Source organism: Simochromis diagramma, unplaced genomic scaffold, assembly GCF_900408965.1.
Source record: "Simochromis diagramma unplaced genomic scaffold, fSimDia1.1 OVJJ01000612.1, whole genome shotgun sequence".
Taxonomy (NCBI): Eukaryota; Metazoa; Chordata; class Actinopteri; order Cichliformes; family Cichlidae; genus Simochromis; species Simochromis diagramma.
In genome coordinates, this window is record NW_024387419.1 from 1776015 (window position 1) to 1801042 (window position 25028).

At 35.5% G+C, this 25028-nt stretch overlaps 1 protein-coding gene across 1 annotated transcript in view; it reads right to left on the reverse strand.

The window, feature by feature from the left end:
- Positions 1-25028, reverse strand: part of LOC120721889 (deleted in malignant brain tumors 1 protein-like) — a 70930-nt gene that overhangs the window by 17596 nt on the left and 28306 nt on the right. The window contains exons 5-10 of the mRNA XM_040012526.1: positions 22747-23055; positions 20122-20142; positions 17142-17450; positions 11666-11974; positions 6062-6370; positions 563-871 (exon numbers count right to left, since the gene is read on the reverse strand). Coding sequence (XP_039868460.1) covers positions 563-871; positions 6062-6370; positions 11666-11974; positions 17142-17450; positions 20122-20142; positions 22747-23055 — 1566 coding nt within the window. The remainder of the gene's footprint in view (positions 1-562; positions 872-6061; positions 6371-11665; positions 11975-17141; positions 17451-20121; positions 20143-22746; positions 23056-25028) is intronic.

Sequence of the window (25028 nt, forward strand, 5' to 3'; positions counted from 1 at the left end):
TTGAATAAACTGAGTGCGATCAGACAGGTATGATTTACCTGTCTGGCAATACTTATCAGCTAGCATTCCTCCAAAAATGTAAAACTACAAGGAAATGTTTGTCCTCTTACACTATGGTTGACACGCTTACTTCCTTTTGTTAACGTTGGATTAAGTTAATAAACAGACAACAACAGAAAACACTGGCCCCCTTTTATCAACATTTTTAATGACAAAACTTAAAATTATGTGAGGTTGTTGTAGTAAAGTGGGAGGATTTCAACCTGCCCTTTTTCTCTGGGCTTGGAGTGGGCACCAGGACTACAAACTTGGATTTATCTGCCCTCCCAGTCTCAAACACAAACCATTTAACTTCTGTTTTATCTTTTTGAACTCATTTGGCCTTTGCATTTGAAGACTGTATCAGTAGTTGTAAAAAGAAGTTTTATTTACAGTATCTGACATCTTGTTGATGACCAAAAATATCCTGATCATGTTCACAGTGTTGTGCGGCATATAACTCTTGCATGAGACACAAAAACATAATGACCTAAAATATCTTCAGCATCTAAAAGTTTCTCACCTGTACAGATGACACCAGCATCCTGATTGTGTGCACAGGTGTTTGTTCCCCATCCACTCTTTTGACACTCAGTTAGAGAACTTTCACTTCCTGAACAGCCCACATTATCAAGCCAAATCTGTCCACTTCCTGCACCAAAGTAAGCCATCTGAGGAGCTCCTAGTGCCGGTCCACAGTTTAACTGTCTGCAAACCACCTCAGCATCATTTAAGTCCCAGCCATCACCGCAGATTGTTCCCCAGATGTTATTGTGATAGATTTCTACTCTGCCAGAGCACTGAGTCAATCCAGACCCGGCTAATCTGATGTCTGAAAACAAAACACAGAGACCACAGATTGTTGAGAGAACATACAGGACACATAACTGAATTATAGAAAAGGAAAATCACACTCTAAAAGCAAAGGTTAAAAAAAAAGTAAAAGTGGAAACTAACTGACTTGGTAAATATACAGAAGTTTTCATAGTTGTATTTTTTTTAAAAACTTTTTTTAAAATGTGATTTTATTTGAAAAACCTTTTAAAGATATTTATTAAAAAATGAAACACCATCCACAACAAAAGTCAAAATACGTTTCTAACAGTATGAAGTTTTTAAAAGTACAACAGTCTACCCATAATTTTGATGGCATTTTGTTTAATGTGCATATTTTGTATAGCTAACACACCTTTATTGTTAAAGTGGTAAAACAATCTCCAGACAATCCTTATTGCATGTATCATAAATTCTGTCAAGTACAAACTGAGGATTCAGATGTGATTTAATGTTAAATCACGCGTTTTTATGAATAGAAACATCGAAACATTTACACTCAGTTGAGATTTACTGCTACTAATAAGACCACTTCATCATTCATACATAAAAATTACTTAATTAGAACCACTGGGAATTATTTGTCCTCTGTAACTATGTTTATATCATACAAATGATACATTTTTAAGACCTAGTTTCACAATGACAACTCTTAAACAATCAGGACACCCTAATTTCCTGTTGTCAACATTTAATTCTGTTAACAAACCACAACCACACAATTAGAAAAAAAAAGAAAGAAAACATTTGCTTCTCAGCATCCTTGATGACAAAACTAAATTGTATGCATTTTCTAACAATTTGTTATACAAATGAAAGTGTCCTGAGTTGAAGACTTTTTTAGGAGCCATAGATCACAAAGCAAAACTAAATAATAATGCAACACCTAAACTTCGGTACAGGTGACACTCCCAAAAGTAGTGTTTTGGAAACGGTGCTGCTACAGGACCTGCTTAGCTACAAACGTCACCCATCACTATCAGGTAACTTTACATGATTTTTCTGTAATGTTTGGTAATTTAAACATGTCCCTACTATAACATCTATGAAAAGGAGAAGATTTATAGTAATTGTGGCTGGTGATGACTGATAAAAACTATAGTCTGACAGATTATTAATACTTGTTGCTAATCCAATTCCAGCAAAGATCCTGTGTAAAATGTAAATGAAAATGCAATTTAACAATGCCTGTAATCTTAGGTCCTTCAGGCAGCGCTTCATTAAAAGCAGGGATCATTCGTTCATGGAAAACACTTCATGAGCTCAGAAATATTTGAACTTTGACATCTTTCTCTGTGAACAGAGTTCTCCATCCACAAATGCGAGTTAAAGCTGTATGAATCAGAGACGAATCCACACTTCAATTCAATTTAATGCAATGTTAGGGCCAAATCACACCACTCGTGCCCTTTTTATATTATAGGATAAAGACCTGACAATAATACAGAGACAACCCCAACAATCAGACAACCCCTTATGAGCAAGCAATTGGTGAAGAGGTAATGCTACACAGTGGTAAAAATGGCCCTGTCCCAACTTCTTGGAGACTTGTTACTGTTATCAAATTCAAAATGAGCAAATGTTTTTCTTAAATTGGTACGTTTTCTACATTCTATTGTAAATACAATTTGGGTGTATTAGATTTACAAATCATTTATTTGTTTTATCATAAAATTCAAAGTAATTTTATTGATATTTTTTATTTAAAAGTAACATTTTAAAAATAGCCCTAAAAACTAAGTCAGACAGAAAAAGAGTTTAATTCTGAATCACAAAACCAAAAACTTCTAAATCTGAATTATGACAGATGATTCAAAGTAGACTTAAAACACTACATGTATAAAGGCTAATTTACGCCATTGAGCCCTGCCCTCAAAAACTGACATGGATGCAATTCTGTCTGTGAACCTGGATTTAAGACATAACAGTTTTTCTGTCAAAAAACAAGGATGTAGTGTCTACTTTCACTCTCTTATTTTCCCCTGAGTTATTGCTTCTGCTATTAGCTATCATAAACAAATGTAGACCTATTGACCACAGCCGACCAACGAACATGGTGACGTTACATTCTGCACTGACAGAAGATGGTGCCGAACATGTTCTAAAAACTTCAAGTTTAAGGACTTATTTCTTAAATCCATTTACGCAGACAGTGTTACAAGGCTCCATGATGTAAATTAGCTTATAAGTGTTTCATGTGTACTTTAATCGCATGCTTAAATGCAAAGCTGGAGAGAACTAAGAAAACGTGTGTGTGTGTGAGAGAGAGAGAAACACAAAAGGAGGAGAGAAAAGTTTTCTTCTTTTCCAAGTAGTACAGAAATTTAAATAAGCAATGCGTGGCACAAATGAGGACAGTGCTATCTATTACCTTTATAATAGCTTTTTTATATATAGCTTATATATAAAAGTGTCTCAAGCCAACTGTTGTTGGGATTTAGCACTATATGAATAAAACAGAATTGAGTTGAACTGAATCTACTTATTGTGTAGCTCAGAGGAAACAAACAGGGTTGAAATCAAACTTGAAACTTGAAGTTGTTAAATTGTTCTTGGATACTTACCAAACAGCTGTGAGTGACCATCTGCAAAGTGGAACATAAAATAAATATGTTAAACCAGGGACTGGTTTGCATTAGGAAGCGTGTTTCAAAGAGAACGGAAATATGTGAAAGTTCAACTTGGATCTGTTCTCTAATCATTTAGGTCTCGGCACTTTCAGAATTGCTGATGTGAACATTTTGGTGAAAGATTCAGATTATAGTGATGTGGAATTTGTCAACACATTTTGGTTTCTTATTAACCAAACAGCAAGGGGAAACAAATCCAAACATTTAGTGAAAAAGGAGTTTTATGATTTACACCACCTGACTGTGTACACTAAGTTTAAAACATGTAGTACTATAATGACCAGTTTCAACATTATAACAATATTATAGCTGCAGTGAACATTAGTAACCATTGAGAAAGTTTTATAAACACCAGGGACAACTTTACAGTTATGATCCAGATAATTTCACTGGCCAACAAACCTGTTATTAACCAGTTTAGTAGATATTGTTAAAGGTAAACTAAAACGTCCTCGTTATTGTTACTCTTGATTAATAAAGTGTTATTGAATTCAGCACTGCCAGTCACAAGGTAGTTGCTTTCTACTGACTTTCTATTTGTCAGTATAAAAACACTATTACTTGTTTTATTTTGTTTTTTCAAAGTAATATGTATTATTTTTTTTCCTTGGCCTTTAAATCAGAATGAGCTTGTACCACTTTTATTTGTCTTATTTCCTACTCAAATCTTCTCATTTAATGCTTATTTTTCTTAATTTTTCAAATTTCAATTTTTTTTAAATCATGTCTTCCTTCCTCTTTTTTTATCTTAAATGTACTGCACCTTGGTCAATAGTTGTTTTAAACGTGCTATATAAATAAATTTGACTTTAACTTTGACATTGCATGTATCATAAATTCTGTCAAGTACGAACTGAGGCTTCAGATGTGATTTAATGTTAAATCACGCCTTTCAGAACACTCAAGGACACTGTACACAGTAGAAAAATAAAAGCAACATAAAAACAAGCAGTTTACACAATCATAAAAGCATAAGACATAAAACTAATTTAAAATAGCAGAGTGGAGAGGTTATGTGGGATAAGCCATTTTGAACAAGTGAGTTCTGAGTTGGGACTTAAAGAGAGAGAAGGAAGTGATATTTCTTAAATCAGGAGGTAGGGAATTCCAGAGTCGAGGAGCAGAGCAGCTGAAAGCCCTGCTCCCCATGGTGGCAAGACGGGGGGAGGGGACAAAGAGAGAAAGGGAAGAAGAAGATCTGAGACACCGAGATGGGCTGGTGATCTGAACCAGATGAGAGAGATATGGAGGAGAGAGATGATGAATAGCCTTAAATGTGTCCAAGAGTATTTTGAAATTGATACGATATTTGACCGGGAGCCAATGAAGCTGCTCCAAGAAAGGAGTGATGTGGTGGATAGAAGGGGTCCTGGTGATAATACAGGCAGCAGAGTTCTGGATGCGTTGAAGCTTGTGGATGGACTTTTGAGTAAGACCAAAAAGAAGTGAATTACAGTAATCGATCCGGGACGTAACAAGGCTGTGGACAAGAATGGCAGTGGCATGTGGGGTGAGAAAAGGACGGAGACGATTGATGTTGCACAATTAAAAATATGCAGACCGAGTGACATTATTAATGTGTGAATTGAAAGATAGAGTACTGTGGAGGATGACACCAGAACTTTTCACAGAGGAAGAAACGAAGACTGGCGAGTTATTGATAGTGACAGAGAAACTGTTGGTTTCTGGATAATGTTGACTTAGTGCCGACCAAGAGGAGCTCGGATTTGTTACTGTTGAGTTTGAGAAAATTAGAAGAGAACCATGAATTTAGTTCGACTAAGCAGAGGGTGAGGGAGGATGGGGGAAGAGCAGAATCAGGTTTAGTGGACAGATAAAGATGGGTGTCATCGGCATAACAGTGAAACTGGATATTGTATTTACGGAAAATGTGTCCAAGTGGAAGAAGGTAGATAATGAAAAGAAGGGGCCCCAGGACAGATCCCTGGGGCACGCCAGTGGTCAGAGGAAAGGGCTGAGAAGTAAAGGATTTGAGTTGAATAAACTGAGTGCGATCAGACAGGTATGATTTACCTGTCTGGCAATACTTATCAGCTAGCATTCCTCCAAAAATGTAAAACTACAAGGAAATGTTTGTCCTCTTACACTATGGTTGACACGCTTACTTCCTTTTGTTAACGTTGGATTAAGTTAATAAACAGACAACAACAGAAAACACTGGCCCCCTTTTATCAACATTTTTAATGACAAAACTTAAAATTATGTGAGGTTGTTGTAGTAAAGTGGGAGGATTTCAACCTGCCCTTTTTCTCTGGGCTTGGAGTGGGCACCAGGACTACAAACTTGGATTTATCTGCCCTCCCAGTCTCAAACACAAACCATTTAACTTCTGTTTTATCTTTTTGAACTCATTTGGCCTTTGCATTTGAAGACTGTATCAGTAGTTGTAAAAAGAAGTTTTATTTACAGTATCTGACATCTTGTTGATGACCAAAAATATCCTGATCATGTTCACAGTGTTGTGCGGCATATAACTCTTGCATGAGACACAAAAACATAATGACCTAAAATATCTTCAGCATCTAAAAGTTTCTCACCTGTACAGATGACACCAGCATCCTGATTGTGTGCACAGGTGTTTGTTCCCCATCCACTCTTTTGACACTCAGTTAGAGAACTTTCACTTCCTGAACAGCCCACATTATCAAGCCAAATCTGTCCACTTCCTGCACCAAAGTAAGCCATCTGAGGAGCTCCTAGTGCCGGTCCACAGTTTAACTGTCTGCAAACCACCTCAGCATCATTTAAGTCCCAGCCATCACCGCAGATTGTTCCCCAGATGTTATTGTGATAGATTTCTACTCTGCCAGAGCACTGAGTCAATCCAGACCCGGCTAATCTGATGTCTGAAAACAAAACACAGAGACCACAGATTGTTGAGAGAACATACAGGACACATAACTGAATTATAGAAAAGGAAAATCACACTCTAAAAGCAAAGGTTAAAAAAAAAGTAAAAGTGGAAACTAACTGACTTGGTAAATATACAGAAGTTTTCATAGTTGTATTTTTTTTAAAAACTTTTTTTAAAATGTGATTTTATTTGAAAAACCTTTTAAAGATATTTATTAAAAAATGAAACACCATCCACAACAAAAGTCAAAATACGTTTCTAACAGTATGAAGTTTTTAAAAGTACAACAGTCTACCCATAATTTTGATGGCATTTTGTTTAATGTGCATATTTTGTATAGCTAACACACCTTTATTGTTAAAGTGGTAAAACAATCTCCAGACAATCCTTATTGCATGTATCATAAATTCTGTCAAGTACAAACTGAGGCTTCAGATGTGATTTAATGTTAAATCACGCGTTTTTATGAATAGAAACATCGAAACATTTACAGTCATTGAGATATTAGCTTTTCTTTAAAAAACATGTTACAAACAGCTGTAACACAGGATTACAACTTTACATTTACATTTCTTTTATTTTAAAAATATTTTAACACAGTTGAGATTTACTGCTACTATAAGACCACTTCATCAATTCATACATAAAATTACTTAATTAGAACCACTGGGAATTATTTGTCCTCTGTAACTATGTTTATATCATACAAATGATACATTTTTAAGACCTAGTTTCACAATGACAACTCTTAAACAATCAGGACACCCTAATTTCCTGTTGTCAACATTTAATTCTGTTAACAAACCACAACCACACAATTAGAAAAAAAAAGAAAGAAAACATTTGCTTCTCAGCATCCTTGATGACAAAACTAAATTTGTATGCATTTTCTAACAATTTGTTATACAAATGAAAGTGTCCTGAGTTGAAGATTTTTTTAAGGAGCCATAGATCACAAAGCAAAACTAAATAATAATGCAACACCTAAACTTCGGTACAGGTGACACTCCCAAAAGTAGTGTTTTGGAAACGGTGCTGCTACAGGACCTGCTTAGCTACAAACGTCACCCATCACTATCAGGTAACTTTACATGATTTTTCTGTAATGTTTGGTAATTTAAACATGTCCCTACTATAACATCTATGAAAAGGAGAAGATTTATAGTAATTGTGGCTGGTGATGACTGATAAAAACTATAGTCTGACAGATTATTAATACTTGTTGCTAATCCAATTCCAGCAAAGATCCTGTGTAAAATGTAAATGAAAATGCAATTTAACAATGCCTGTAATCTTAGGTCCTTCAGGCAGCGCTTCATTAAAAGCAGGGATCATTCGTTCATGGAAAACACTTCATGAGCTCAGAAATATTTGAACTTTGACATCTTTCTCTGTGAACAGAGTTCTCCATCCACAAATGCGAGTTAAAGCTGTATGAATCAGAGACGAATCCACACTTCAATTCAATTTAATGCAATGTTAGGGCCAAATCACACCACTCGTGCCCTTTTTATATTATAGGATAAAGACCTGACAATAATACAGAGACAACCCCAACAATCAGACAACCCCTTATGAGCAAGCAATTGGTGAAGAGGTAATGCTACACAGTGGTAAAAATGGCCCTGTCCCAACTTCTTGGAGACTTGTTACTGTTATCAAATTCAAAATGAGCAAATGTTTTTCTTAAATTGGTACGTTTTCTACATTCTATTGTAAATACAATTTGGGTGTATTAGATTTACAAATCATTTATTTGTTTTATCATAAAATTCAAAGTAATTTTATTGATATTTTTTATTTAAAAGTAACATTTTAAAAATAGCCCTAAAAACTAAGTCAGACAGAAAAAGAGTTTAATTCTGAATCACAAAACCAAAAACTTCTAAATCTGAATTATGACAGATGATTCAAAGTAGACTTAAAACACTACATGTATAAAGGCTAATTTACGCCATTGAGCCCTGCCCTCAAAAACTGACATGGATGCAATTCTGTCTGTGAACCTGGATTTAAGACATAACAGTTTTTCTGTCAAAAAACAAGGATGTAGTGTCTACTTTCACTCTCTTATTTTCCCCTGAGTTATTGCTTCTGCTATTAGCTATCATAAACAAATGTAGACCTATTGACCACAGCCGACCAACGAACATGGTGACGTTACATTCTGCACTGACAGAAGATGGTGCCGAACATGTTCTAAAAACTTCAAGTTTAAGGACTTATTTCTTAAATCCATTTACGCAGACAGTGTTACAAGGCTCCATGATGTAAATTAGCTTATAAGTGTTTCATGTGTACTTTAATCGCATGCTTAAATGCAAAGCTGGAGAGAACTAAGAAAACGTGTGTGTGTGTGAGAGAGAGAGAAACACAAAAGGAGGAGAGAAAAGTTTTCTTCTTTTCCAAGTAGTACAGAAATTTAAATAAGCAATGCGTGGCACAAATGAGGACAGTGCTATCTATTACCTTTATAATAGCTTTTTTATATATAGCTTATATATAAAAGTGTCTCAAGCCAACTGTTGTTGGGATTTAGCACTATATGAATAAAACAGAATTGAGTTGAACTGAATCTACTTATTGTGTAGCTCAGAGGAAACAAACAGGGTTGAAATCAAACTTGAAACTTGAAGTTGTTAAATTGTTCTTGGATACTTACCAAACAGCTGTGAGTGACCATCTGCAAAGTGGAACATAAAATAAATATGTTAAACCAGGGACTGGTTTGCATTAGGAAGCGTGTTTCAAAGAGAACGGAAATATGTGAAAGTTCAACTTGGATCTGTTCTCTAATCATTTAGGTCTCGGCACTTTCAGAATTGCTGATGTGAACATTTTGGTGAAAGATTCAGATTATAGTGATGTGGAATTTGTCAACACATTTTGGTTTCTTATTAACCAAACAGCAAGGGGAAACAAATCCAAACATTTAGTGAAAAAGGAGTTTTATGATTTACACCACCTGACTGTGTACACTAAGTTTAAAACATGTAGTACTATAATGACCAGTTTCAACATTATAACAATATTATAGCTGCAGTGAACATTAGTAACCATTGAGAAAGTTTTATAAACACCAGGGACAACTTTACAGTTATGATCCAGATAATTTCACTGGCCAACAAACCTGTTATTAACCAGTTTAGTAGATATTGTTAAAGGTAAACTAAAACGTCCTCGTTATTGTTACTCTTGATTAATAAAGTGTTATTGAATTCAGCACTGCCAGTCACAAGGTAGTTGCTTTCTACTGACTTTCTATTTGTCAGTATAAAAACACTATTACTTGTTTTATTTTGTTTTTTCAAAGTAATATGTATTATTTTTTTTCCTTGGCCTTTAAATCAGAATGAGCTTGTACCACTTTTATTTGTCTTATTTCCTACTCAAATCTTCTCATTTAATGCTTATTTTTCTTAATTTTTCAAATTTCAATTTTTTTTTAAATCATGTCTTCCTTCCTCTTTTTTTATCTTAAATGTACTGCACCTTGGTCAATAGTTGTTTTAAACGTGCTATATAAATAAATTTGACTTTAACTTTGACATTGCATGTATCATAAATTCTGTCAAGTACGAACTGAGGCTTCAGATGTGATTTAATGTTAAATCACGCCTTTCAGAACACTCAAGGACACTGTACACAGTAGAAAAATAAAAGCAACATAAAAACAAGCAGTTTACACAATCATAAAAGCATAAGACATAAAACTAATTTAAAATAGCAGAGTGGAGAGGTTATGTGGGATAAGCCATTTTGAACAAGTGAGTTCTGAGTTGGGACTTAAAGAGAGAGAAGGAAGTGATATTTCTTAAATCAGGAGGTAGGGAATTCCAGAGTCGAGGAGCAGAGCAGCTGAAAGCCCTGCTCCCCATGGTGGCAAGACGGGGGGAGGGGACAAAGAGAGAAAGGGAAGAAGAAGATCTGAGACACCGAGATGGGCTGGTGATCTGAACCAGATGAGAGAGATATGGAGGAGAGAGATGATGAATAGCCTTAAATGTGTCCAAGAGTATTTTGAAATTGATACGATATTTGACCGGGAGCCAATGAAGCTGCTCCAAGAAAGGAGTGATGTGGTGGATAGAAGGGGTCCTGGTGATAATACAGGCAGCAGAGTTCTGGATGCGTTGAAGCTTGTGGATGGACTTTTGAGTAAGACCAAAAAGAAGTGAATTACAGTAATCGATCCGGGACGTAACAAGGCTGTGGACAAGAATGGCAGTGGCATGTGGGGTGAGAAAAGGACGGAGACGATTGATGTTGCACAATTAAAAATATGCAGACCGAGTGACATTATTAATGTGTGAATTGAAAGATAGAGTACTGTGGAGGATGACACCCAAACTTTTCACAGAGGAAGAAACGAAGACCGGCGAGTTATTGATAGTGACAGAGAAACTGTTGGTTTCTGGATAATGTTGACTTAGTGCCGACCAAGAGGAGCTCGGATTTGTTACTGTTGAGTTTGAGAAAATTAGAAGAGAACCATGAATTTAGTTCGACTAAGCAGAGGGTGAGGGAGGATGGGGGAAGAGCAGAATCAGGTTTAGTGGACAGATAAAGATGGGTGTCATCGGCATAACAGTGAAACTGGATATTGTATTTACGGAAAATGTGTCCAAGTGGAAGAAGGTAGTTAATGAAAAGAAGGGGCCCCAGGACAGATCCCTGGGGCACGCCAGTGGTCAGAGGAAAGGGCTGAGAAGTAAAGGATTTGAGTTGAATAAACTGAGTGCGATCAGACAGGTATGATTTACCTGTCTGACAATACTTATCAGCTAGCATTCCTCCAAAAATGTAAAACTACAAGGAAATGTTTGTCCTCTTACACTATGGTTGACACGCTTACTTCCTTTTGTTAACATTGGATTAAGTTAATAAACAGACAACAACAGAAAACACTGGCCCCCTTTTATCAACATTTTTAATGACAAAACTTAAAATTATGTGAGGTTGTTGTAGTAAAGTGGGAGGATTTCAACCTGCCCTTTTTCTCTGGGCTTGGAGTGGGCACCAGGACTACAAACTTGGATTTATCTGCCCTCCCAGTCTCAAACACAAACCATTTAACTTCTGTTTTATCTTTTTGAACTCATTTGGCCTTTGCATTTGAAGACTGTATCAGTAGTTGTAAAAAGAAGTTTTATTTACAGTATCTGACATCTTGTTGATGACCAAAAATATCCTGATCATGTTCACAGTGTTGTGCGGCATATAACTCTTGCATGAGACACAAAAACATAATGACCTAAAATATCTTCAGCATCTAAAAGTTTCTCACCTGTACAGATGACACCAGCATCCTGATCGTGTGCACAGGTGTTTGTTCCCCATCCACTCTTTTGACACTCAGTTAGAGAACTTTCACTTCCTGAACAGCCCACATTATCAAGCCAAATCTGTCCACTTCCTGCACCAAAGTAAGCCATCTGAGGAGCTCCTAGTGCCGGTCCACAGTTTAACTGTCTGCAAACCACCTCAGCATCATTTAAGTCCCAGCCATCACCGCAGATTGTTCCCCAGATGTTATTGTGATAGATTTCTACTCTGCCAGAGCACTGAGTCAATCCAGACCCGGCTAATCTGATGTCTGAAAACAAAACACAGAGACCACAGATTGTTGAGAGAACATACAGGACACATAACTGAATTACAGAAAAGGAAAATCACACTCTAAAAGCAAAGGTTAAAAAAAAAGTAAAAGTGGAAACTAACTGACTTGGTAAATATACAGAAGTTTTCATAGTTGTATTTTTTTTTTTTAAACTTTTTTTAAAATGTGATTTTATTTGAAAAACCTTTTAAAGATATTTATTAAAAAATGAAACACCATCCACAACAAATGTCAAAATACGTTTCTGACAGAATGAAGTTTTTAAAAGTACAACAGTCTACCCATAATTTTGATGGCATTTTGTTTAATGTGCATATTTTGTATAGCTAACACACCTTTATTGTTAAAGTGGTAAAACAATCTCCAGACAATCATGTATCATATTGCATGTATCATAAATTCTGTCAAGTACAAACTGAGGATTCAGATGTGATTTAATGTTAAATCACGCGTTTTTATGAATAGAAACATCGAAACATTTACACTCATTGAGATATTAGCTTTTTCTTACTTAATTAGAACCACTGGGAATTATTTGTCCTCTGTAACTATGTTTATATCATACAAATGATACATTTTTAAGACCTAGTTTCACAATGACAACTCTTAAACAATCAGGACACCCTAATTTCCTGTTGTCAACATTTAATTCTGTTAACAAACCACAACCACACAATTAGAAAAAAAAAGAAAGAAAACATTTGCTTCTCAGCATCCTTGATGACAAAACTAAATTTGTATGCATTTTCTAACAATTTGTTATACAAATGAAAGTGTCCTGAGTTGAAGACTTTTTTAAGGAGCCATAGATCACAAAGCAAAACTAAATAATAATGCAACACCTAAACTTCGGTACAGGTGACACTCCCAAAAGTAGTGTTTTGGAAACGGTGCTGCTACAGGACCTGCTTAGCTACAAACGTCACCCATCACTATCAGGTAACTTTACATGATTTTTCTGTAATGTTTGGTAATTTAAACATGTCCCTACTATAACATCTATGAAAAGGAGAAGATTTACTAGTAATTGTGGCTGGTGATGACTGATAAAAACTATAGTCTGACAGATTATTAATACTTGTTGCTAATCCAATTCCAGCAAAGATCCTGTGTAAAATGTAAATGAAAATGCAATTTAACAATGCCTGTAATCTTAGGTCCTTCAGGCAGCGCTTCATTAAAAGCAGGGATCATTCGTTCATGGAAAACACTTCATGAGCTCAGAAATATTTGAACTTTGACATCTTTCTCTGTGAACAGAGTTCTCCATCCACAAATGCGAGTTAAAGCTGTATGAATCAGAGACGAATCCACACTTCAATTCAATTTAATGCAATGTTAGGGCCAAATCACACCACTCGTGCCCTTTTTATATTATAGGATAAAGACCTGACAATAATACAGAGACAACCCCAACAATCAGACAACCCCTTATGAGCAAGCAATTGGTGAAGAGGTAATGCTACACAGTGGTAAAAATGGCCCTGTCCCAACTTCTTGGAGACTTGTTACTGTTATCAAATTCAAAATGAGCAAATGTTTTTCTTAAATTGGTACGTTTTCTACATTCTATTGTAAATACAATTTGGGTGTATTAGATTTACAAATCATTTATTTGTTTTATCATAAAATTCAAAGTAATTTTATTGATATTTTTTATTTAAAAGTAACATTTTAAAAATAGCCCTAAAAACTAAGTCAGACAGAAAAAGAGTTTAATTCTGAATCACAAAACCAAAAACTTCTAAATCTGAATTATGACAGATGATTCAAAGTAGACTTAAAACACTATATGCATAAAGGCTAATTTACGCCATTGAGCCCTGCCCTCAAAAACTGACATGGATGCAATTCTGTCTGTGAACCTGGATTTAAGACATAACAGTTTTTCTGTCAATAAACAAGGATGTAGTGTCTACTTTCACTCTCTTATTTTCCCCTGAGTTATTGCTTCTGCTATTAGCTATCATAAACAAATGTAGACCTATTGACCACAGCCGACCAACGAACATGGTGACGTTACATTCTGCACTGACAGAAGATGGTGCCGAACATGTTCTAAAAACTTCAAGTTTAAGGACTTATTTCTTAAATCCATTTACGCAGACAGTGTTACAAGGCTCCATGATGTAAATTAGCTTATAAGTGTTTCATGTGTACTTTAATCGCATGCTTAAATGCAAAGCTGGAGAGAACTAAGAAAACGTGTGTGTGTGTGAGAGAGAGAGAAACACAAAAGGAGGAGAGAAAAGTTTTCTTCTTTTCCAAGTAGTACAGAAATTTAAATAAGCAATGCGTGGCACAAATGAGGACAGTGCTATCTATTACTTTTATAATAGCTTTTTTATATATAGCTTATATATAAAAGTGTCTCAAGCCAACTGTTGTTGGGATTTAGCACTATATGAATAAAATAGAATTGAGTTGAACTGAATCTACTTATTGTGTAGCTCAGAGGAAACAAACAGGGTTGAAATCAAACTTGAAACTTGAAGTTGTTAAATTGTTCTTGGATACTTACCAAACAGCTGTGAGTGACCATCTGCAAAGTGGAACATAAAATAAATATGTTAAACCAGGGACTGGTTTGCATTAGGAAGCGTGTTTCAAAGAGAACGGAAATATGTGAAAGTTCAACTTGGATCTGTTCTCTAATCATTTAGGTCTCGGCACTTTCAGAATTGCTGATGTGAACATTTTGGTGAAAGATTCAGATTATAGTGATGTGGAATTTGTCAACACATTTTGGTTTCTTATTAACCAAACAGCAAGGGGAAACAAATCCAAACATTTAGTGAAAAAGGAGTTTTATGATTTACACCACCTGACTGTGTACACTAAGTTTAAAACATGTAGTACTATAATGACCAGTTTCAACATTATAACAATATTATAGCTGCAGTGAACATTAGTAACCATTGAGAAGGTTTATAAACACCAGGGAAACTTTACAGTTATGATCCAGATAATTTCACTGGCCAACAAACCTGTTATTAACCAGTTTAGTAGATATTGTTAAAGGTAAACTAAAACGTCCTCGTTATTGTTACTCTTGATTAATAAAGTGTTATTGAATTCAGCACTGCCAGTCACAAGGTAGTTGCTTTCTACTGACTTTCTATTTGTCAGTATAAAAACACTATTACTTGTTTTATTTTGTTTTTTCAAAGTAATATGTATTATTTTTTTTCCTTGGCCTTTAAATCAGAATGAGCTTGTACCACTTTTATTTGTCTTATTTCCTACTCAAATCTTCTCATTTAATGCTTATTTTTCTTAATTTTTCAAATTTCAATTTTTTTTAAATCATGTCTTCCTTCCTCTTTTTTTATCTTAAATGTACTGCACCTTGGTCAATAGTTGTTTTAAACGTGCTATATAAATAAATTTGACTTTAACTTTGACATTGCATGTATCATAAATTCTGTCAAGTACGAACTGAGGCTTCAGATGTGATTTAATGTTAAATCACGCCTTTCAGAACACTCAAGGACACTGTACACAGTAGAAAAATAAAAGCAACATAAAAACAAGCAGTTTACACAATCATAAAAGCATAAGACATAAAACTAATTTAAAATAGCAGAGTGGAGAGGTTATGTGGGATAAGCCATTTTGAACAAGTGAGTTCTGAGTTGGGACTTAAAGAGAGAGAAGGAAGTGATATTTCTTAAATCAGGAGGTAGGGAATTCCAGAGTCGAGGAGCAGAGCAGCTGAAAGCCCTGCTCCCCATGGTGGCAAGACGGGGGGAGGGGACAAAGAGAGAAAGGGAAGAAGAAGATCTGAGACACCGAGATGGGCTGGTGATCTGAACCAGATGAGAGAGATATGGAGGAGAGAGATGATGAATAGCCTTAAATGTGTCCAAGAGTATTTTGAAATTGATACGATATTTGACCGGGAGCCAATGAAGCTGCTCCAAGAAAGGAGTGATGTGGTGGATAGAAGGGGTCCTGGTGATAATACAGGCAGCAGAGTTCTGGATGCGTTGAAGCTTGTGGATGGACTTTTGAGTAAGACCAAAAAGAAGTGAATTACAGTAATCGATCCGGGACGTAACAAGGCTGTGGACAAGAATGGCAGTGGCATGTGGGGTGAGAAAAGGACGGAGACGATTGATGTTGCACAATTAAAAATATGCAGACCGAGTGACATTATTAATGTGTGAATTGAAAGATAGAGTACTGTGGAGGATGACACCAGAACTTTTCACAGAGGAAGAAACGAAGACCGGCGAGTTATTGATAGTGACAGAGAAACTGTTGGTTTCTGGATAATGTTGACTTAGTGCCGACCAAGAGGAGCTCGGATTTGTTACTGTTGAGTTTGAGAAAATTAGAAGAGAACCATGAATTTAGTTCGGCTAAGCAGAGGGTGAGGGAGGATGGGGGAAGAGCAGAATCAGGTTTAGTGGACAGATAAAGATGGGTGTCATCGGCATAACAGTGAAACTGGATATTGTATTTACGGAAAATGTGTCCAAGTGGAAGAAGGTAGATAATGAAAAGAAGGGGCCCCAGGACAGATCCCTGGGGCACGCCAGTGGTCAGAGGAAAGGGCTGAGAAGTAAAGGATTTGAGTTGAATAAACTGAGTGCGATCAGACAGGTATGATTTACCTGTCTGACAATACTTATCAGCTAGCATTCCTCCAAAAATGTAAAACTACAAGGAAATGTTTGTCCTCTTACACTATGGTTGACACGCTTACTTCCTTTTGTTAACGTTGGATTAAGTTAATAAACAGACAACAACAGAAAACACTGGCCCCCTTTTATCAACATTTTTAATGACAAAACTTAAAATTATGTGAGGTTGTTGTAGTAAAGTGGGAGGATTTCAACCTGCCCTTTTTCTCTGGGCTTGGAGTGGGCACCAGGACTACAAACTTGGATTTATCTGCCCTCCCAGTCTCAAACACAAACCATTTAACTTCTGTTTTATCTTTTTGAACTCATTTGGCCTTTGCATTTGAAGACTGTATCAGTAGTTGTAAAAAGAAGTTTTATTTACAGTATCTGACATCTTGTTGATGACCAAAAATATCCTGATCATGTTCACAGTGTTGTGCGGCATATAACTCTTGCATGAGACACAAAAACATAATGACCTAAAATATCTTCAGCATCTAAAAGTTTCTCACCTGTACAGATGACACCAGCATCCTGATTGTGTGCACAGGTGTTTGTTCCCCATCCACTCTTTTGACACTCAGTTAGAGAACTTTCACTTCCTGAACAGCCCACATTATCAAGCCAAATCTGTCCACTTCCTGCACCAAAGTAAGCCATCTGAGGAGCTCCTAGTGCCGGTCCACAGTTTAACTGTCTGCAAACCACCTCAGCATCATTTAAGTCCCAGCCATCACCGCAGATTGTTCCCCAGATGTTATTGTGATAGATTTCTACTCTGCCAGAGCACTGAGTCAATCCAGACCCGGCTAATCTGATGTCTGAAAACAAAACACAGAGACCACAGATTGTTGAGAGAACATACAGGACACATAACTGAATTATAGAAAAGGAAAATCACACTCTAAAAGCAAAGGTTAAAAAAAAAGTAAAAGTGGAAACTAACTGACTTGGTAAATATACAGAAGTTTTCATAGTTGTATTTTTTTTAAAAACTTTTTTTAAAATGTGATTTTATTTGAAAAACCTTTTAAAGATATTAATTAAAAAATGAAACACCATCCACAACAAAAGTCAAAATACGTTTCTAACAGTATGAAGTTTTTAAAAGTACAACAGTCTACCCATAATTTTGATGGCATTTTGTTTAATGTGCATATTTTGTATAGCTAACACACCTTTATTGTTAAAGTGGTAAAACAATCTCCAGACAATCCTTATTGCATGTATCATAAATTCTGTCAAGTACAAACTGAGGCTTCAGATGTGATTTAATGTTAAATCACGCGTTTTTATGAATAGAAACATCGAAACATTTACACTCATTGAGATATTAGCTTTTTCTTTAAAAAACATGTTACAAACAGCTGTAACACAGGATTACAACTTTACATTTACATTTCTTTTATTTTAAAAATATTTTAACACAGTTGAGATTTACTGCTACTATAAGACCACTTCATCAATTCATACATAAAATTACTTAATTAGAACCACTGGGAATTATTTGTCCTCTGTAACTATGTTTATATCATACAAATGATACATTTTTAAGACCTAGTTTCACAATGACAACTCTTAAACAATCAGGACACCCTAATTTCCTGTTGTCAACATTTAATTCTGTTAACAAACCACAACCACACAATTAGAAAAAAAAAGAAAGAAAACATTTGCTTCTCAGCATCCTTGATGACAAAACTAAATTTGTATGCATTTTCTAACAATTTGTTATACAAATGAAAGTGTCCTGAGTTGAAGATTTTTTTAAGGAGCCATAGATCACAAAGCAAAACTAAATAATAATGCAACACCTAAACTTCGGTACAGGTGACACTCCCAAAAGTAGTGTTTTGGAAACGGTGCTGCTACAGGACCTGCTTAGCTACAAACGTCACCCATCACTATCAGGTAACTTTACATGATTTTTCTGTAATGTTTGGTAATTTAAACATGTCCCTACTATAACATCTATGAAAAGGAGAAGATTTATAGTAATTGTGGCTGGTGATGACTGATAAAAACTATAGTCTGACAGATTATTAATACTTGTTGCTAATCCAATTCCAGCAAAGATCCTGTGTAAAATGTAAATGAAAATGCAATTTAACAATGCCTGTAATCTTAGGTCCTTCAGGCAGCGCTTCATTAAAAGCAGGGATCATTCGTTCATGGAAAACACTTCATGAGCTCAGAAATATTTGAACTTTGACATCTTTCTCTGTGAACAGAGTTCTCCATCCACAAATGCGAGTTAAAGCTGTATGAATCAGAGACGAATCCACACTTCAATTCAATTTAATGCAATGTTAGGGCCAAATCACACCACTCGTGCCCTTTTTATATTATAGGATAAAGACCTGACAATAATACAGAGACAACCCCAACAATCAGACAACCCCTTATGAGCAAGCAATTGGTGAAGAGGTAATGCTACACAGTGGTAAAAATGGCCCTGTCCCAACTTCTTGGAGACTTGTTACTGTTATCAAATTCAAAATGAGCAAATGTTTTTCTTAAATTGGTACGTTTTCTACATTCTATTGTAAATACAATTTGGGTGTATTAGATTTACAAATCATTTATTTGTTTTATCATAAAATTCAAAGTAATTTTATTGATATTTTTTATTTAAAAGTAACATTTTAAAAATAGCCCTAAAAACTAAGTCAGACAGAAAAAGAGTTTAATTCTGAATCACAAAACCAAAAACTTCTAAATCTGAATTATGACAGATGATTCAAAGTAGACTTAAAACACTACATGTATAAAGGCTAATTTACGCCATTGAGCCCTGCCCTCAAAAACTGACATGGATGCAATTCTGTCTGTGAACCTGGATTTAAGACATAACAGTTTTTCTGTCAAAAAACAAGGATGTAGTGTCTACTTTCACTCTCTTATTTTCCCCTGAGTTATTGCTTCTGCTATTAGCTATCATAAACAAATGTAGACCTATTGACCACAGCCGACCAACGAACATGGTGACGTTACATTCTGCACTGACAGAAGATGGTGCCGAACATGTTCTAAAAACTTCAAGTTTAAGGACTTATTTCTTAAATCCATTTACGCAGACAGTGTTACAAGGCTCCATGATGTAAATTAGCTTATAAGTGTTTCATGTGTACTTTAATCGCATGCTTAAATGCAAAGCTGGAGAGAACTAAGAAAACGTGTGTGTGTGTGAGAGAGAGAGAAACACAAAAGGAGGAGAGAAAAGTTTTCTTCTTTTCCAAGTAGTACAGAAATTTAAATAAGCAATGCGTGGCACAAATGAGGACAGTGCTATCTATTACCTTTATAATAGCTTTTTTATATATAGCTTATATATAAAAGTGTCTCAAGCCAACTGTTGTTGGGATTTAGCACTATATGAATAAAATAGAATTGAGTTGAACTGAATCTACTTATTGTGTAGCTCAGAGGAAACAAACAGGGTTGAAATCAAACTTGAAACTTGAAGTTGTTAAATTGTTCTTGGATACTTACCAAACAGCTGTGAATGACCATCTGCAAAGTGGAACATAAAATAAATATGTTAAACCAGGGACTGGTTTGCATTAGGAAGCGTGTTTCAAAGAGAACGGAAATATGTGAAAGTTCAACTTGGATCTGTTCTCTAATCATTTAGGTCTCGGCACTTTCAGAATTGCTGATGTGAACATTTTGGTGAAAGATTCAGATTATAGTGATGTGGAATTTGTCAACACATTTTGGTTTCTTATTAACCAAACAGCAAGGGGAAACAAATCCAAACATTTAGTGAAAAAGGAGTTTTATGATTTACACCACCTGACTGTGTACACTAAGTTTAAAACATGTAGTACTATAATGACCAGTTTCAACATTATAACAATATTATAGCTGCAGTGAACATTAGTAACCATTGAGAAAGTTTTATAAACACCAGGGACAACTTTACAGTTATGATCCAGATAATTTCACTGGCCAACAAACCTGTTATTAACCAGTTTAGTAGATATTGTTAAAGGTAAACTAAAACGTCCTCGTTATTGTTACTCTTGATTAATAAAGTGTTATTGAATTCAGCACTGCCAGTCACAAGGTAGTTGCTTTCTACTGACTTTCTATTTGTCAGTATAAAAACACTATTACTTGTTTTATTTTGTTTTTTCAAAGTAATATGTATTATTTTTTTTCCTTGGCCTTTAAATCAGAATGAGCTTGTACCACTTTTATTTGTCTTATTTCCTACTCAAATCTTCTCATTTAATGCTTATTTTTCTTAATTTTTCAAATTTCAATTTTTTTTTAAATCATGTCTTCCTTCCTCTTTTTTTATCTTAAATGTACTGCACCTTGGTCAATAGTTGTTTTAAACGTGCTATATAAATAAATTTGACTTTAACTTTGACATTGCATGTATCATAAATTCTGTCAAGTACGAACTGAGGCTTCAGATGTGATTTAATGTTAAATCACGCCTTTCAGAACACTCAAGGACACTGTACACAGTAGAAAAATAAAAGCAACATAAAAACAAGCAGTTTACACAATCATAAAAGCATAAGACATAAAACTAATTTAAAATAGCAGAGTGGAGAGGTTATGTGGGATAAGCCATTTTGAACAAGTGAGTTCTGAGTTGGGACTTAAAGAGAGAGAAGGAAGTGATATTTCTTAAATCAGGAGGTAGGGAATTCCAGAGTCGAGGAGCAGAGCAGCTGAAAGCCCTGCTCCCCATGGTGGCAAGACGGGGGGAGGGGACAAAGAGAGAAAGGGAAGAAGAAGATCTGAGACACCGAGATGGGCTGGTGATCTGAACCAGATGAGAGAGATATGGAGGAGAGAGATGATGAATAGCCTTAAATGTGTCCAAGAGTATTTTGAAATTGATACGATATTTGACCGGGAGCCAATGAAGCTGCTCCAAGAAAGGAGTGATGTGGTGGATAGAAGGGGTCCTGGTGATAATACAGGCAGCAGAGTTCTGGATGCGTTGAAGCTTGTGGATGGACTTTTGAGTAAGACCAAAAAGAAGTGAATTACAGTAATCGATCCGGGACGTAACAAGGCTGTGGACAAGAATGGCAGTGGCATGTGGGGTGAGAAAAGGACGGAGACGATTGATGTTGCACAATTAAAAATATGCAGACCGAGTGACATTATTAATGTGTGAATTGAAAGATAGAGTACTGTGGAGGATGACACCAGAACTTTTCACAGAGGAAGAAACGAAGACCGGCGAGTTATTGATAGTGACAGAGAAACTGTTGGTTTCTGGATAATGTTGACTTAGTGCCGACCAAGAGGAGCTCGGATTTGTTACTGTTGAGTTTGAGAAAATTAGAAGAGAACCATGAATTTAGTTCGGCTAAGCAGAGGGTGAGGGAGGATGGGGGAAGAGCAGAATCAGGTTTAGTGGACAGATAAAGATGGGTGTCATCGGCATAACAGTGAAACTGGATATTGTATTTACGGAAAATGTGTCCAAGTGGAAGAAGGTAGATAATGAAAAGAAGGGGCCCCAGGACAGATCCCTGGGGCACGCCAGTGGTCAGAGGAAAGGGCTGAGAAGTAAAGGATTTGAGTTGAATAAACTGAGTGCGATCAGACAGGTATGATTTACCTGTCTGACAATACTTATCAGCTAGCATTCCTCCAAAAATGTAAAACTACAAGGAAATGTTTGTCCTCTTACACTATGGTTGACACGCTTACTTCCTTTTGTTAACGTTGGATTAAGTTAATAAACAGACAACAACAGAAAACACTGGCCCCCTTTTATCAACATTTTTAATGACAAAACTTAAAATTATGTGAGGTTGTTGTAGTAAAGTGGGAGGATTTCAACCTGCCCTTTTTCTCTGGGCTTGGAGTGGGCACCAGGACTACAAACTTGGATTTATCTGCCCTCCCAGTCTCAAACACAAACCATTTAACTTCTGTTTTATCTTTTTGAACTCATTTGGCCTTTGCATTTGAAGACTGTATCAGTAGTTGTAAAAAGAAGTTTTATTTACAGTATCTGACATCTTGTTGATGACCAAAAATATCCTGATCATGTTCACAGTGTTGTGCGGCATATAACTCTTGCATGAGACACAAAAACATAATGACCTAAAATATCTTCAGCATCTAAAAGTTTCTCACCTGTACAGATGACACCAGCATCCTGATTGTGTGCACAGGTGTTTGTTCCCCATCCACTCTTTTGACACTCAGTTAGAGAACTTTCACTTCCTGAACAGCCCACATTATCAAGCCAAATCTGTCCACTTCCTGCACCAAAGTAAGCCATCTGAGGAGCTCCTAGTGCCGGTCCACAGTTTAACTGTCTGCAAACCACCTCAGCATCATTTAAGTCCCAGCCATCACCGCAGATTGTTCCCCAGATGTTATTGTGATAGATTTCTACTCTGCCAGAGCACTGAGTCAATCCAGACCCGGCTAATCTGATGTCTGAAAACAAAACACAGAGACCACAGATTGTTGAGAGAACATACAGGACACATAACTGAATTATAGAAAAGGAAAATCACACTCTAAAAGCAAAGGTTAAAAAAAAAGTAAAAGTGGAAACTAACTGACTTGGTAAATATACAGAAGTTTTCATAGTTGTATTTTTTTTAAAAACTTTTTTTAAAATGTGATTTTATTTGAAAAACCTTTTAAAGATATTTATTAAAAAATGAAACACCATCCACAACAAAAGTCAAAATACGTTTCTAACAGTATGAAGTTTTTAAAAGTACAACAGTCTACCCATAATTTTGATGGCATTTTGTTTAATGTGCATATTTTGTATAGCTAACACACCTTTATTGTTAAAGTGGTAAAACAATCTCCAGACAATCCTTATTGCATGTATCATAAATTCTGTCAAGTACAAACTGAGGATTCAGATGTGATTTAATGTTAAATCACGCGTTTTTATGAATAGAAACATCGAAACATTTACACTCATTGAGATATTAGCTTTTTCTTTAAAAAACATGTTACAAACTGTAACACAGGATTACAACTTTACATTTACATTTCTTTTATTTTAAAAATATTTTAACACAGTTGAGATTTACTGCTACTATAAGACCACTTCATCAATTCATACATAAAATTACTTAATTAGAACCACTGGGAATTATTTGTCCTCTGTAACTATGTTTATATCATACAAATGATACATTTTTAAGACCTAGTTTCACAATGACAACTCTTAAACAATCAGGACACCCTAATTTCCTGTTGTCAACATTTAATTCTGTTAACAAACCACAACCACACAATTAGAAAAAAAAAGAAAGAAAACATTTGCTTCTCAGCATCCTTGATGACAAAACTAAATTTGTATGCATTTTCTAACAATTTGTTATACAAATGAAAGTGTCCTGAGTTGAAGATTTTTTTAAGGAGCCATAGATCACAAAGCAAAACTAAATAATAATGCAACACCTAAACTTCGGTACAGGTGACACTCCCAAAAGTAGTGTTTTGGAAACGGTGCTGCTACAGGACCTGCTTAGCTACAAACGTCACCCATCACTATCAGGTAACTTTACATGATTTTTCTGTAATGTTTGGTAATTTAAACATGTCCCTACTATAACATCTATGAAAAGGAGAAGATTTATAGTAATTGTGGCTGGTGATGACTGATAAAAACTATAGTCTGACAGATTATTAATACTTGTTGCTAATCCAATTCCAGCAAAGATCCTGTGTAAAATGTAAATGAAAATGCAATTTAACAATGCCTGTAATCTTAGGTCCTTCAGGCAGCGCTTCATTAAAAGCAGGGATCATTCGTTCATGGAAAACACTTCATGAGCTCAGAAATATTTGAACTTTGACATCTTTCTCTGTGAACAGAGTTCTCCATCCACAAATGCGAGTTAAAGCTGTATGAATCAGAGACGAATCCACACTTCAATTCAATTTAATGCAATGTTAGGGCCAAATCACACCACTCGTGCCCTTTTTATATTATAGGATAAAGACCTGACAATAATACAGAGACAACCCCAACAATCAGACAACCCCTTATGAGCAAGCAATTGGTGAAGAGGTAATGCTACACAGTGGTAAAAATGGCCCTGTCCCAACTTCTTGGAGACTTGTTACTGTTATCAAATTCAAAATGAGCAAATGTTTTTCTTAAATTGGTACGTTTTCTACATTCTATTGTAAATACAATTTGGGTGTATTAGATTTACAAATCATTTATTTGTTTTATCATAAAATTCAAAGTAATTTTATTGATATTTTTTATTTAAAAGTAACATTTTAAAAATAGCCCTAAAAACTAAGTCAGACAGAAAAAGAGTTTAATTCTGAATCACAAAACCAAAAACTTCTAAATCTGAATTATGACAGATGATTCAAAGTAGTCTTAAAACACTACATGTATAAAGGCTAATTTACGCCATTGAGCCCTG